The 16,528-nt window shown below is 49.3% G+C and overlaps 1 protein-coding gene across 1 annotated transcript in view; it reads left to right on the top strand.

Moving 5' to 3' along the window:
* LOC144093934 (uncharacterized) overlaps positions 1 to 16,528 on the top strand; it is a 229,879-nt gene that overhangs the window by 173,266 nt on the left and 40,085 nt on the right. The window contains exons 5-6 of the mRNA XM_077627695.1: positions 14,823 to 14,934; positions 16,268 to 16,500. Coding sequence (XP_077483821.1) covers positions 14,823 to 14,934; positions 16,268 to 16,500 — 345 coding nt within the window. The remainder of the gene's footprint in view (positions 1 to 14,822; positions 14,935 to 16,267; positions 16,501 to 16,528) is intronic.

Below are 16,528 nucleotides of genomic sequence, written 5' to 3'. Positions count from 1 at the left end.
ATGTCGCCACGAGCCCGGGGCCATTAGTGCACTCGTTTCTTTCCTCGCCTTGATGTCCCGGTGTCCAGACGAGGCATTTCATTTTCACGTTGGAGAACCCCAGTTGGTCGAAACTTCCGTAACCCTTTACTGCGGCGTCCCTCATAGCCTGAGTCGCATTGGGATGTTAAACCCTATAAATCACAAACCATAATCCAGTGTGTTGGGATGGCCATGATTTTGCAATATTCTGGCAGCTGCTGGGCCAAATGGTCCTCTGGTATAATTACGGTAGGCCGTAATTGAATCCCCGCTTATACAGGTGCAGATGGCATGCGTGGCGGCCAAAGCAATGGCCACACAATGCCCACCCCCTCCACCGTTTCTATATTGTCCTCGCAGATGGTGGGGGCGTCCACTTGTCGTTGTTGATGGGTTGGATTCGTACCGATGCCCCTCCGTTGCGGAAGCTGCGGCAGTTTCAGAAGTTAGTTTGGTTTGGTTTATGGGGGTTTAACGTCCCAAAGCGACTCAGGCTATGAGAGACGCCGTATTGAAGGGCTCCGGAAATTTCGACCACCTGAAGTTCTTTAACGTCCACTGACATCGCACTGTACGCAGGCCTCTAGAATTTTGCCTCCATTGAAATTCGACCGCCGCCCCGGGATCGAACCCGCGTCTTTCAGGCCAGCAGCCGAGCGCCGTAACCACTTAGCCACCGCGGCGGCTTTTTCAGAAGTTAAGGCTAGCATGATGCTCTTTATCACAACTTTGCATGCAAGGAGAAAAAACGCTACAGAGATGAATACCAGTAAGTTTTAATCATGCATGATACACGGGCACTAAGTTCTAATTCACGAGGTACGTGAGTTAATGCGAGAATACTATTATGCCGCTCAAGCCAGTGCTGAGAGCTCTTTTAAAATTAACTTCGCTTGTACACTGCATTAGGATTGCTGTGCCTTAGAGGAGGAGAAGGAAAGTTTTTAACAAAAAGGAGTGCCTTGAGCTTATGCGTAGGGTCCTCATTCCAGGGCTCCACTGGCTTGAGCTGCCTTGCGGACCTGTTGGATGAGGGTCCGTTTGTCCTCCACGTTATTACTGGTTATCCGCGCGTCCTGCCGCGCTCAAAAGACGTGTTTTCCGTCTGCAGAGTGTTTAGTTTGGCCCCACATCCCCAAGAAATGTGTAAGAGTGTAGGGCGGGCCTGGCACCAGGGTCATGCGTCGGTGTATAATGTTAGGTTGATGAGATGTAGTCTGTGGAGGTTTGAAAACGTGTTAGTCTGTATCTGCCGCCAAGAGATGGCATCTGTGGTGTCTAATTTCCTGTGAGGTTGGGGGAAGTGTCTCCTTTGAAGACGCTGCAACTCGAGGCGTTCGTTATACCTAGAAGGTAGAGAGGTAAAAGCGGGTACGACATGTGTCCCCGCTGGGTTGATGATGCCTCGAGCTAGAGCATGTGCCCTCTCATTTCCCTCCAGTCACTCGTGGATTGGGGTCCAGGTGATTTGGGGGTGCTCGGTGAGGGGTGTAGTGCCCATGAGGCGATTGACGTGCTTGGGAACTTGGCCTCTTAGGAAGTTTCGACACGCGTGCTGTCAGTCTGTTGTCACATAAGAGGTTTGGCCTTGGGACTGGTAATGCCTAATGGCTGTGGCCACAGCGATGGTCTCCGCGGCCGCTGGTGCTTCGGCTCTTACAGAAAGTGGAGAAGCGGTGGTCTACTGCCGCCACTGCGTACCCTTCATGGTCCAGGTATGCTGCGGCGTCCACATAAATCATGTTCGGGGAATTGGCTAGGCGTCGGCGTAGGTAGGTTACTCGCGCTTGTCGCCTGCCTGTGTGAACGCCTTTAAGCATATGCATCGGTATCGAAGCCACGCTGATATATTCCCTGTGTTGTTTTTCTAGGGAGGATTGAGCATCCAGCGCGCGCATGTCCGCCACTGTTCCTATTCGGCGTAGGATAGCTTGTCCAGTTTAGGTGGTCCGAAGTCTAAGTGTTTGAGATGCACGAATGGCATTATGTTAGTTCCGTAAATGTGTTGAAAATTCCTAGCGCGCTTCTACTCTTCGACGAGGTGTTTTTAGGAAGGTTCAGGGCCATCTTGTATGCCCCCCTTACAATAGTGTTTTAGATTGTGGTTGTTAGCGAAGACTTTTAATGCGGTAGTATTGAAATCCTCATATGGAAAAAAATTTTCGCTTGTCATGAAATATTTCCGTTGGCTGGAGGAAAGTGTCGTCACCAGAGCGGATTATTCCCATTCACTGTAGGGAAGTCACGTTACCAGACTAGAAATGTGTCCCTTCCGGTAAGGGAATCAACAGCTTCGAAGTCTATTGCACATTGCCAACACATCAAGTAAACAGGTATCCCTGTGAATTTTTAAGCCTGGCAACAATTACGTAAAGAAATTCATACCCATATTACGCAATATCGACTGTACGCTGTTAATGGTGTTCGGAAACTGCAGCCTGTAAACATAGCGCACTTTCTTGGGCATGCATCCTAACCTGCTTGACTGCCGCACTTTTTTATTGACTACTATCTGAGGGGTGTTATGGGTATGCCAGTTTGACTTCTGAAAATTTCTGAACGTCAGCCTCCAACTTTGGGAGCCGTAAGGCATCATCATCATCAGCCTGACTACGCCCACTGCACAGCAAAGACTTCTCCCATGTCATTCGAATTAACCCTGTCCTTTGTCAGCCGCGGCCGCAGTATCCCCGCAAACTTATTAATCTCATCCCCCCACCTAACTTTCTGCCGCCGCCTGCTACTCTTGCCTTCTCTTAGAATCCACTCCGTTAGTTTTAAGGACCAGTGGTTATCCTGCCTTCGCATTACATGCTCCCTAAGGCATCTGAACTTGCGCAATTAAAATAACATTTTCTCTTCAACTTCGGCTGTCGTCAAAATTTTCTTTGTTCACAAAGGCGCTTGGAACGAATGAGATGCACCTTGCAGATGACACCCCTTATTTTTCGAAGAAAGGAGCATCTGCAGAAGCACTGCTTGTACCACGCAAGAGAAGCATAGCCTTCAGCTATTACGGGCAGAATCCCGCGTCTAACAAACATGTCGTCCATGCCTTGCTTTACAGCTCAACAAATTTTAGTATTGGCATGATGGTTTATGGGGGTTTAACGTCCCAAAGATACAGCACATGGCTGTGAGCGCCTGTCCTGTCCACTTCTGTGTCGTCCGTGTCCTTTTTGCGCTATGTTTTCTAAGATATCAACTTGCACTTGACTTCTTCTGCCGATCATTTAGTTTACAACTAAGCATCCTTCTGTTCACCAAGTAGAATGGGCAACTGCGCATTCTTCTTTTTCATATTTCAGTGACACGGTGTTCATAATTGCCGCAAAGGCAGCGCGGAGAGCACACTATACGGACAAGCGCACGTGTGGACTCTTTTAAAAATCATGTCGACTTGGCTCGGACATTGCAGGTTATATTAAAAGGGACATGTAGCAGCGTACACGGACACTCGCTGCAAACTTTCGCTGTTCCAGCAACGACGCATCGAGCAACGAACTCATGAACGCGTCATCCTCCGCCTGAATTATGCACCGAGGGCTCGGGGACCGGTCTACGCTGAACGCGAGCGAGGACGCCGTGTCTGCTGCGGTGGCTGGACGCACCACAGCCGCTCATCGCCCAACATTTTTACTTTTTTCTCCTTTCGCCGCTCTCGTCGTGGTGCGCGCCTTGCCCCGTTGTTGTCCTTGTGACAGTATGCGGCCTGTTTATGTACGAGCAGCTGCGCGGGGGTGCCATTAGCGTGGTGCGAAAGGACGCCCCCCCCCCCCCCCCCCCCCCCCGCTACTCCGGTGGCAAGGATGAGTAATGCCTCCCCGACAAACGAGGCTGCCTCGTGCATCGGCCGGTGCCCGACCGGCATTAATGCATGGATGCGATTCGTGAGAGTAGATGCGGGAGCCGGCCTGTACAGGGACACTCGTGTGGCGCGAACCGCACAGTACATGGTCGATGGTCCGAGCAGCCCGCAGAGAAAGCGCGGGAGGAATTCGCGCGTATATCTCTCCTCCGTGCATGCCTCCTCGTGTGGTTCGCTTGAATGGGAACGGCCGCCGGCGGCGACCGTGACTGGGACGCGAGGCTAATCGGCGTTAATAACGGCCCGTTTGCCTTTGGACCATTGTCTTTTCTCGTCCGCACTGCTCGCGGCAAATTGCGCGTTCTCGGAAGTAGTCAGCGTACAGCGATGGCCCCGGACTGTGCGAGCCGGCGCTATAGGGAGAGGGTATCCTTGGTGAGATGCGTGTCAGGGTGCGAGCACCCTTGAGCCTAGCCATGCGGCGTTATACAAGGAGAGCAGAGGCATTAGGGGCGTTGAAAGCGACGTTTACTCAGGATAGTTCACTTTCAACTCGTGTCTTTCTTTTTTCTTTTTGGCAGCAGGAAATGCTTTTTCCGCTCATTGTTGAGGCTTCGACTCTAACGACACTCGGACGTGCAGGGCCGTCTGCACTGCATGCGTTCGCAGCTCGTACGATTTCGTTCTCTGGGTAATTTACGAAAATTTATTTAGCAGAGCTTTGTTGTATTCGCTGCAAACATCCAGCTGTGTTGACGCTCAGCATAATTGGCGTTCAGACTAGTTGGTTGTATATTGATGGGAACATTATGCGGGTGCTGTATTGTTACGACAGACACAGGCTAAGAAGGGTCAAAAAGAAAGTGGGAAACATGGTTCAGCACAGACTGGAAGTGAAGGTTTCTTCTTCCCTTGAAGGAAAAGAAAAAAGGTAGAAAAGCAAATGCAACACCCGCAGTTGCTCCCGTCTGCTAACGCGTGAAGATTTCAGAGAGAGGTCACCGTGTTAAAACTGGCCTTCCGCACCAATCGAGCACCTAGAACGACGCTGAAGTAATGCAGTAATGGCTTTGGTCCGCGCAAGAAAAGATGCCAGCAAATGTCTTTGCATACATCGATACTGACTGAGCCTCAGTTAAATTCCGCTTGTCAACTCTAACTTTGAAGTTTCAAACCGTTTAGCCAATCTCTATTCTATTTCCGGCTCCCCACAGAGGCCTCATCTCAAAGCGCCTGTGAAAACCTGAGTTCTGAACCATTAACCCGGCATCAAATATTTATACTTTCGCATGTTTAGACTTGTGAACTCGGTTCAACATTCACGCCGTAAGGCTGTTTCATGAGCCCTAAAAAAATTTCAACTCCGACGTACCGTACGAGTAGGATGCTCTTCATGCAGCTGACGTAGCTGTCACATATTTTCATTGAATAAACTATACGGTTATGACACCTTCAGAGAGTGCTTCGCTATGTTCGGCTAGAATAAGCGCTGGTACGGGTGGAGTAGTTCCCATGATAAATTTTTTTTTTCTGGCGGCCATGTTCTATCTATTCTTGATAGCAGTGGAAGATTGTTCGTGGAACAAGCTGCGCAAATGGTACGCGGCAGTTCCCGTCGGAAAGCGAAGACGACGGTGAATACATGGAAGAAGTGGTCTCTTACAGGTTAAATGCATGGCGTTAATATGTAGCGTAAGTACCCGTCTAGGCGCCACTCCACAAAGGCCAACAGAACAGGCGCAATGGAGCCGATACCGCAGCAGACGAAGGAGGTACAGTATCACTAAACTGATACATTCAAGGCTAACGTAATCGTCTTGGAAGGCTGCTTGTAGTGGCGATCTCCAAACGTAACTGACTGACAGAAACGACATTTGCTCAATGCCTGTGCTTTGCCTTGGTCCAGACTTTCAATACGCATATTTTATTCTTCTATATTATCTATTTGGGACAGGGGCGATCACCGAAGCAACTTGCATACCTTGTGAGCCATCGAACCACACTTTGTAAAGCCTCTCATACAGAAGCCCAACATCTCTGAGGACTCGTCTGAAAGACATTCATGTCCAGCTTTCCTGGACATCAGCAATTCACTGGCGTCACCTGTTGGCTGTCTGTAGCGAAAACCGCGGAATTCAGTTAGGATATTTTAAGCTTTTCATTTTGATAAAACTAGACAGCCCCCAGAGGTTCGGCGCGGACATCGTGATTATCATAGTCGACTCTTTCAGCTCGCTGCAAAATCTTAAGTATAAAATGTTTCCTGCGCTCACGCCAACTATTTTAGACGCCCATAGAAATTTGGTCGCAAAGCATTTGTTTTGTCAGAAAATAAACGTCAGTGGGTTGTACCGAGCATTCGAAATTCCCGCGGTGATATTTAGTGTTCAGCGCCACGCGCCTGGTGGTGGCAGGCATACAAACAAGAAGCATTGGTCCAGGATTCCTGAGCTTCGTATGGTTATTGGCTAGCTGCTGCATAAATTGCGTTTTGTCGCAGTAATGTCTGTCAGTGACTGAAGGAAAGTCTTTAAGAATGGTGTCGTGCCAGTTAATACATTATTTGTTTATTGCGCTAGAACTACGGCTTCCACTCATCCGAAAAGCGGCTGTCTTTAAGCTTGCGCTGTCCCCGCTCTGGCTTTGATGATTAGATATATACACCTTTAGAAACCTGCCCACCGTGGCAGGTGGTAGTTCAATTATTATTGGCTGCGAGACGTTACTCGGGAAAAGCGACCTGTATCACACAAGCCCCACCGCTGGCGGCACCTGCTATCGCATCTCTTAAACGTTGCACCACTGCGCCAGAAGTGCTACGAGGACTCCCAGAGATCTACGGATGTATGGCTGAGAATGGCCAATTCCGCATATATGGGCGTTAACTCATTATCGCTACCCTAGCTGCAGCGGTGACTCGGTGGCTATGGCGCTCGGCTGCTGACGCGAAAGGCGCGGGTTCGATCTCGGCCACGGTGGTCGAACTTCGATGGAGGCGAAATGCTAAAGGTCCGTGTGCTGTGCGATGTCCGTTTACGTTAAGGAACCCCGAATCGTCTAAATTATAGCCCTATAAACCCTATAAACCAAACCAAACTATTATGCGAACAACCGAACAACCGAACGACTTCCGTCCTTTAGCAACAAATGCGAGCATCGGAACAGAAGTGAAAACCGAAGGGCTGGCGCAAGTAATTCGCATGTAGCCTAACTACGCAGATCGACCGTCATTTCTTCTTTTAGTCTTCACTGTCCAAGTCTACCTCGAAGAACTAGAAGCAGTTCGAGCCAACGGGCATTGGACCAATCCGAGCTCTCTATGTAACGTTTTCTCGCTTCTGCCTCATTATTCTTGCGAATGAAAAGAGGTGTTTTCACAAGGGGCGGCGCTTTGCATCACTGCGGGGAACCATGTATGGAATATTCAGAAGACGGGCCTGGCAGCTGCTGCAGTTCGAGTAGAAAGAAACAAGCTCCATGGAACCCGTGACTGGTGCACCCTCACACTGTAAGCTCTCCCTGAGGGCACGCCTTATTCCATCCATCCCCCAGCCACGCACCCCCGCTGACCGTCATATATCAAGCGGCCCTTCGAAGCCGTCGTAGTCGGCTTCCCTGCGCGTCGTCGGGGTATCGCTGTTACCCTGTTAGGCCCTCTCCCTCATCCTCTTCTCCTTCCCGCGTTCCCTGAACTTCGTCTTCGATAGCGCAAGGCATATATCCGCCTCACTGAGCCTTACTGCTGAGCGCCGCGGCCGCCTGGGGTCAGCTGTGGAGCGCCTCCGAGACCCTGGCCGCCCCTGACTAGGTTTATTTCTTCAGCGCCTTAGGGTCACAGCCGAGGTTTCTCCTTGACTCCCCCGTGATTGATAGCAAATCGCTAGTACCCGGCTTGCGTGGCGACCGGGCTATGGAGAAGCGTTTTTCAACACCGCACAACAGGGCCTTGTTGTTTCCAGGCAATTCTCACCCCCAATCAATCTGCCGGCGCGGATGCTAGGCCTGGTTCGTCTCCCACGGCGATACAGCGATGCATGTTTACCCTGTTGTTGTCTTCTTTATTTAGTTTTTTTCTTACCTCACTTCGCACAGGTCTAACTACGAGCATGCATAATGCGCTGTTTTGGGCCTAGCAAAGACGCAAATGCGCTGCCGCGGCCGGACGCGTGCGTGCCTGCCTATAGCTGTAGTTTGTGCACAGTTTGGATCGAGGCGAGAGTGAACGGCGCGTCTTCGGTTCGATCGGTGGCAGTGATCGGTCATCGTTTGCCGTTAAGTGAGACAGATTCGAGATTGGAGTGAATTCTCGTGTTTCCGAGCGCCACGAAGGAAGACCCCTGGTGCGGCAGCCTGCATAGCATTGTGCCGCGCCGGATAACACATTCGGTTCTCTTTAGATTTTGCGTTTTTTTTTCTTTTGTTTGGCGTGAAATGAGATGCACATCACGTCCAACACGCGTATGTGCCCGGTCTTCACCCAAGGGGCCAGCCTCGATCTTTGGCCAGTGCCAACGAGCGTTACCGCTGTCGCCTCGCTCAGCGTCAAGTGCGTTATCCTTGAAATTGTCGCGCTCACACGATTCGGGTGTTTTTCATGAATGAGCGGATTGTGCTTTTACACGGAAGCGATGTGCTGCTAAACTGCGCCAACAGCTTGAAGGGTACTGAAACACGATAAATAAGCTGCATTAGCATCGTGCTTTTACAGTAAAGGTTTTAATCATTAATATATCTCTCCTTCTACGGCTACGGCTTGGCGTTGCCTACACCAAACACTATCTTCACAAAATCGGCATCGAAAGTAACCCAAATTGCGCACAGTGCAACACACCAGAGACTATTGGACACCTTCTTTGCGCGTGCCCGAAGTATACTTCTGAAAGAACAACATTGGAGGCGACCGTGAAAAACCTGGACTCTCGCCCTCTCTCTGAGGAAACTCTTCTGGGCGCAAGGACGAGACGTTCTGATTGGTGGCGTGTGACAAAAGCCCTGCTCAACTTTTTGTGTGAAACAGGCCCGGATACTCGTTTGTGACCGCCTGTGCACAACCTACATGGTTAATGACATGTGTCGGTGTTGTGTTGCAGACACCAGTTTTGAGTTTTATGTGTGTCCAGTAACCGCGATGCGAGCGCCAGCCAGTGTTGTGTGTGTGTGTGTGTGCGTGTGCATAGACATCACCTGTGAAACTCATTGTATTATGCCATCATCAGCCTTCATTCACACTTTCCTTTTCCTCCTCTTCCCTTTCCCCTGTGTGGAGTAGCAGGCCAGGGCCCTGTTACCACCGGCCGACCTCTCCGCCTTTCATTCATTAAAATTCCCTTTCTTCTTCTTCTTGCGTATTTTTATAGATGTAGAGTGCAGCTCAATTCAGTTAGTGTATTTCCTCTTAAGATTAAAACATTACCTATGTTATATATCGTTAAAGTAGAGTACATTTTTTTCACTCATAGTGGAGGTAAATTTTCGAAATAGCCGGGAAAAATGTACGCCCCGCACTTTCGCGGTTTTGAAAACAAGCCTCGCTTCGACTGCTGCCCAGAAACCTTATGTATTGAGGTCCTAACTTCCCGTTTTGGCGTATGAGACAGCAAAACAAGTTACTGAAAGTGTGCTTTCAATTGTCTCAGAGAGCTTCGAGGATTCGGTTTATTTTCCTTCGCTTCGTACCTCATCCAGTGTAATCACGTTAGCGTTTCGAAGCCGCTTCCTTCGGAGTAACGCTCCGGTGCACACCCACTTACCGAAGAAGCTCTCCGCGGCTCACTCACGTGACCATATATATAGACTCTATTTGCCGCCGAACGAGCCGCTTCCAAAACACACAGGGAACGCAGTGTAACAAGGGAGTGCCCGAGACACCAACGCCCACGCACGCACACACGCCGGCAACTCCTTTCTTCCACGGGGTCGGCTAGCCCCTGAGAAAAGTTGGCCCCGCTAAATTATTTGCCTCCCTTTCAACTTACGGTTCGGTCAAGAAACAGCACGAAGTCAGCGCTCCGCCCACGACTGAGCGAGAACAAACGGAGGGCAAAGGAAGTGCGGAGGTTCTACTTTGCCCTGGGGCCGGAATTTTTCGCTCAATACCTTTTTTGTTTGTTTGCTTTCTTTTGCCTCCGCATTGTTGCTTCTGAGCGGGCTAGACGACGTGGATTGGATACGGCTTGGCTTGTATTGAATTAGGAAAGCGCCGCGGAGCTCGTCGATCTCTGTTTGCCTTTGGCCCATGCGCGCTGGCCCCGGTCTGATGCTGCTGCTGCTGCTGCCAGGTGGGAAACGGAGGTGGCGCGCTTGGGAAAAAGCGGCTGGGGCGGCGGCGAAGGTAACTGCAGGGTGGAGGAAGGCGGCGGCTCGTTATTTTCGCTTCCCCAGCCGCTGTTGCCAATCGCTCCCTCCGGTACTGTTCCTCTCGGCGCCCGACAGCGTCGAGAAGGCGTCGCAGCGCATGTCGGCGCGTTTGTTCGGCCCCGAGTTTTATCGACTGCGTTTGGGTGGTCCGCTCGGGAGGGTGAACGTCGTCCGCTGATGAAAGCTTTGCATGCTGCCCCCGAATGAAACCCTTTCGACGGGAGATGAAAAAAAAAGAGAGAGAGAGAGATAGAAAGGGGCCGACGGACGGATCATAAACAGACGCCGCCACTGCTTTGAGTAACAACGCGAGTTTACTTAGGCCTGCGTGTGTACGTGAGAGGCGATGATATTGAGCCTGTTTCCCGTGTTACGCACTCAACCGTGTGCGAACTCGCCAGTACCACTCATCCATGTTCGTCTGACAAGTGCGGAAGACATGTATTGCCTTGAAGCACTGTTTTCTCCTCTGAGCTTTACAAATGAGCTTTATTTAACGCCTGCGGCACCGGGGCAATTTGTTTGCTACAGGCCAAATGAGACCAGAGAGGTCTCGCGGAATCGTAATGGCGTGGTCCTGTTTCCAGATTTTTTTTAGATCTTCCATGCCCTTATCGCGAATATTCCGTACTGCCTTTAAATTAACACGTTTGAAAGTGGCAGTGTTTCCATCGCCACCGCTGAGTTGTCCAGTTCTCTGTGGGCGCGATACAGACCAATAAAGAATTTCTTTTGAAATTCTTTCGCTGTCTTCCCGATTGTCGGACTGATGTCACCGCCACGTCAGGATATGAATGCGAGAAGACGGTGACTGTATCAGCTGGTCACAACACCACACTTGTTGAACAAATCATCTCGGGCTCCTGGCTTCCACTCTACCACGAACAGGCTGCGAGAGGTGCAAGGAACTTTCGTATGTGTCATAAGCTATCCCCGGCAACTGAAGCTCTTCCCGGCATCGATTCCTAGTTTTCGTTGGCTGATAAAACAGGAATAGCGCAAGAAGAGGCACCATGGCTGCTCTTACCTATACGCAACGACCATTGAACCAGATGACGCAGCATTACGGTGAGGGGCGCATGATACAAGTATATTGTGGCATCCCTGAATGAACAGGCGTCCCGCTTTTCGTATGCAACACTGACGTCCAGCCGTTGTCAGAGATCTCCTGGAAACAGTAAATGACGTGGGCAGATAAACTAACGCAGAGGCCTGATAACCTAAGGTGCTTCAGGAAAACGGAATGGATTGAAAAGGAAAGCAAATATAGCACAGGGCAGCACAGTTAGGCGGGCAGATGACATTAGGAAGTTTCTGTGTGTGGGCAGTCCACAGCTGGCCGCAGGACAGTCATTTGGAGGTCAGTGGCAGAGACCTTTGTTCTGCAACGACCGTGGCTAGGAAGATGATGATGAAGCTTAATGTCCAGGCTGATTCAGGCACATTTCTGCCGGACACTGATCTTGCTTCTAAATGGTGACAGCAGGAGCGGACTATGGTCCACTGTGATTGAATGTGTGCATAGATGGTGTCTTCTGGAGTGGACTATGTTATACTGTGAATGAATGTGTGTATTTATTGTGGCACTACGATGGCCTACGTTCTACTGTGACTGAATATGCGCACAAACGGTGACTTCTGGAGTGGACTGTGGTGTGAGCTGTGTGGCGTGAATGTGTACATTGATTGTGATTGCGGGAGTGGAATATGTGCTATTATCAGTGACTATGCGCATAGCGGGGTAGATCTGACAGGTTTAAGGACATTATTAACATAGAAGTTACGCTACGGTGGAGCAATTGCCGGCAGAATAAGCAAGGCTAATCCCACCTGTAGCATTCAACACCTCAACTCAACTCCGGCACATCTTATTTTGTGACGACGTCTGTTCTTCCCATTTCAGGAAATCGCTAGTTAGCATATAAATAGCGCTCTTGAATGAGCAAGGAATTATAAAAGAACGCTTTACTGAATTCAACTTTGCGCAAATGACGCATCAAATCTATCACTTGAGTTCAGGCGTTCTTCAATATAACGGCCTCATTACGCGTGTACATGCTGTCTAGGTTGTCCGTTTTTCATTTGCTTTCCGTTTTTGCTCCAATTTTCCTTTACTCTAGGACCAAGCAGATCGCTACCAGTGACCTAATTTCCCGCGTGTTTCTCACATGAAACTCTATATTTCAAATAAAAACTGCGCGAGGTCGACGGGACAAGGAGAGACACAAAGACACACGCATAAAGCGCAGAACTTCCAACTGTTTTTATTTTTCGAAAACAGGGCGCTTATAAAAGCAAGCAGCCTGACGAACAAGGTACATGCGCAGCAAAAAAGAACAGTGTAGAGCAGGGTGACGACAGTATCAAGAGAGCCACATGTGATTAGGACCCCCGGAAAGCCCGGATATGACCATCTAAGAAATCAATCTCTTTTCTTGATAGACGAGCTAACACAGTTGTCACCCTTTTTTGAGATGAAGAAGTCCCCGATAACTTCTGTTGTGGTTTTTTATTTCGCTTTTGAAAGGAATTTTGTTTTTTTTTAGATAAGGATGACAGTTGTTGGTATCACATCTCCTACAGTGCAGCGGAAGATTGCTGCCCGTGCTCGTGCGTAGAGACCGCCTGTGCTCCGGAGCACGCTCATTAAAATGTCGGCCCGTTTGGCTTACATAGGTCGTCCGTCCGCACGAAAGAGGAATTTCGTAGACTACTTCTGAAATGCATTTAGCGAATTTGCCCAGGTGGTTCTTTCTACAAGTGGTGGATTCTTTTTTTCTTCTGTTCAGTAAAAGACACACTTTTTTCATTTTGCATGGCGCCGAAAAAACGCGGATTCCGTACCTCTCCGCAACCTTCTTAATGTTGTGTGAAAGACTGGAAATATGGCATGAAAAATGGTGGCTTGGTTTCCGAGCATTGTTCCTTCCTATCGGGAGATTTTAGCCTTTGAAGCAGGCTTCCGCAAGTGCTGAGGATTAGAAATTTGAAGGAGCCAGCTGAAAGAAGGCGTTCGACTTGACACACAGAACTAGATGACATGGTGTGGGAATAGGACTTCTGTAAGGCAGATAGACCGCTAGACATAATAATGCCACGTTTCACTAGCTTGAAGTGAGCACTCTTAAAAGGCAGTAAACTTTTCTTTGACCGTGGACTATATGACCAGCACGCATGGTCATCTGTGAAGTGCAAATGTAGGTCAAAAAACTGGATGCGATTGTCCGTTGTCAATTTATGAGTAAAAAACAAACCTTGCTCCTCAGAGGATAAGGCGTTAAGAATGTTAGTGACAGCACTGTCAAGGCCATAGTTAAAATGCTTGTCTAAGATCACTAGAAAGTCGTCGACATAACGAAAGAACGTAAAACAGGGTGCTTTAAAAGCTCTTTTTCTAAGCGTCTGTCTAAAAATGCCATGAAAATGTCACACAGCACAGGAGCGACAGCGGAACCAATGCAAATTCCAGACTTCTGAACATAAAAGCGATCTTCATAAAAGGTGGTTGTCGAACCAAAGTAAAACTGTAAAAGCTCTAAAGAATGCTAGGTTGAAATGCCAGCAGTATTGTGGAAAGCCACTTCGCCATGCCCTTCAGTGCTTTCCCTGACAGCAGTAAACAACCCTTTGTGCGGAATCGAATAGAAAAGATCTTCTACATCCACAGAAAAGGCTGCAGGAGCAGAAGGCATTCTCTGTTCAAGAGCCAGCGCCAGATCCTTAGAGCTGCGAATGAGGAACGGGTCAAGCCCCAAAACCTGGTCGAGGTGGCGTTTTAGGTATGAGCTCACAGAGTGCTGCCAGCTGTCTCTCTCGGAAACAATCGCACGTAGCGGGCATTCCGGCTTATGAGTTTTGAAAGTGAAGAAGATTTCCAGGGAATCTCGGTCGGCGCGTGCGTCTTTGTGTCTCTCCTTGTCCCGTCGACCTCGCGCAGTTTTTTTCGCATGAACTATGAACCGATTAGCACAACTTCATGTCCTACTCTTTCTTTCAGACCATTCTTCACATTCTCCGAGGGGTTATTAGTGCAATTTGATGAACTAACATTTCTCAAATTCTGTCAGTCCTGGTTTTATTATCAATGCGCAAAGCTGGGCTAGTTGGTATGTCATCATTAATTAAAAGACTAGCGCATAAAACGCTGGTAGATTCATTGGCGGGGGGCGGCCATTTGGCCAAGCATTGTAAGCAGTGCGGGTGCGTGCCGGCGTTTGATGCCACGTGTGTGCTTGGTAGGGGAGGCACAAGGTTGGGGCGTGAGAATTGTGAGGCTTATCACATTAACAGGGAAAGAGATAACTGTGTAAGCACAACATCACTTGCCTTGTCCAAGAAAGAAAACATGTAATTAAGGAATAGTTTGCCCCATTTTGATTAGAAAGTGCTTGTATTGTTTCAGCCCAGTGTGCGCATGCTCCACTCGAAATGCATTTATGTACCTTCTTCCTCGCAGTAAAATCTCAGTTGATGTTTAGCGCTTGTCCTGTCTTCTCTGTCTGCGTCCCAGTTTTATGCGCTAGTCTTTTAATTAATGCTGGTTTTATTGTCGTGTTCTTTTTTCTTCTTCACTGAGTCACCTGCACTGTTTGTGAGCACAGCACGACTGTAACAACCTGCCATTTTGCGACTGCAGCGCGCGGGGTGGCGATCCTAGAGAACCCCGAGCTGACGACAATGGTGAGCGTCATCGTGGCGCTGATGGTGTTCACGGCGCTCTTCTGCCTCGTCCTTAGGCTCTTCAGCAAGTGAGTAGCCCATCTCACTTCAAGGAGCAATTCTCCTGTTTTATTACTTTGCCACGTTGTCGTACGCACCTGAGCGGAAAGTCAAGTTGTCACAATAAACATTTCACCCGCACATCATGCGCACTTTCCACTGTCACCTGCGATGACGTTCACTTCGTGTGGGACCCACTGTCTACAAGCACAACTCATTGATCAAGCACGTTTATTAGAGTCGGATACCACCTAAAATTCAAAACAGTATTCTTAATACGTTTCTCGGTGACATATCTAACAAGTATGACAACACAGTCTCACTGCCTCTGCTCCGAGGATCCTAACATTACTCTTTACTGATCCTAACCACAACCCCAAAACAGAAGAATTGTTACTCGTTCCAGTGATGTGATGTACTAAGTGTTGCACTGCCACACAGTGGCCAGGAACGTCCTTCAACGATAAACACTGCCAAGCGCCAACTAACGACGTCATTTCGCATAATTAACTGGCCTCACGATGTTAGCAGAAGGAAAGAATTTTTTAACGGGTATAGTCCGAGGCGAACTTACCAAGATTAATTTTAATTTAGCCATAAAACCATTTTAGCTCCTCCCACTCAGCCTCTCAGAGCAAGGAACCTCGGGTGTGGAAAGCAACGCACAACATAATGCCGTGGTAGTATACTGACCAATCGGTAAGAAGCTATGCAGCGGACATATCCGTGCACTTTGCTGGCAGTAACTTATCTGCCCAGTTGTAACAAAATCGGGGAGGATATATATCCGATAAAGCTTCTTAGCCCCTCTTTTAACTTCGTGGTATTGGCGAGCGAAGACGCAATTCTTTTGTTGTCACTGTGAGGCTAGTATAGGTCGGACACTCAAATTAACGTCTGAAGACTGCGTCCAAGACAATTCTGACGTCACAGAAAACGAGCGATCTAGCGTTCGCACGTAGAATGCATACCTGTCGCTCAATGCTATTCAACGGGCGCTGCCCTGGTATGCATGTCTACAAGGAGCGCTTCCTAACCAGCAAAAGGCCGCCGTAGTATAAGCATGAAGAGGGCGCATGTTACTGTCTGCATTCTTGAAAGGTACACAAGCTGCGCATACCGTCGTATCACAGGGGATGAAGAAGCTGTCATTAACGCACGCTTATCACACTAACCTCTCTCTCTCTCTTTCTCTGTGACTACAATCCCTACAGCACTGCTCTTTCCTGAATCCTTCTATCATTGCCTAGATCTGTTATAGTATATTTGATCCTGTTTTTAATTCCGCTAGAATCCATCTCGTTTCCTTAGCGTGTCCTCGAGCTGAGCCGTCGTGAATGATAGTCGCGAATGTCCTCGCAGAGCCCGTTTCGGCTCGTCCGGCCGGGACAGAATGGGCGACGCAGCCTCGCCGTCCCCGGGTCCCGCCGTGCTCAGCTCCGTGGACGGATCCTTGGGCGGCAGCGCCGTAGCCGCGCCGCCGGGTGGGGCCAAGGGGGGCCCCGGATCCCGGAGGACCTCGCGCAACTCGGTCGACTACGCGGCCTCGCGCCGGGCCAGCTGCGGCATGCTCGCACCGCCTGGAGACTCCCAGGGTATATGCACACGTGTCATGTGTACAGA

This window comes from Amblyomma americanum, chromosome 6 (assembly GCF_052857255.1).
Source record: "Amblyomma americanum isolate KBUSLIRL-KWMA chromosome 6, ASM5285725v1, whole genome shotgun sequence".
NCBI lineage: Eukaryota > Metazoa > Arthropoda > Arachnida > Ixodida > Ixodidae > Amblyomma > Amblyomma americanum.
Note: the sequence above shows the minus strand (reverse complement) of the source record. Positions and strands in the feature narration are given on the sequence as shown.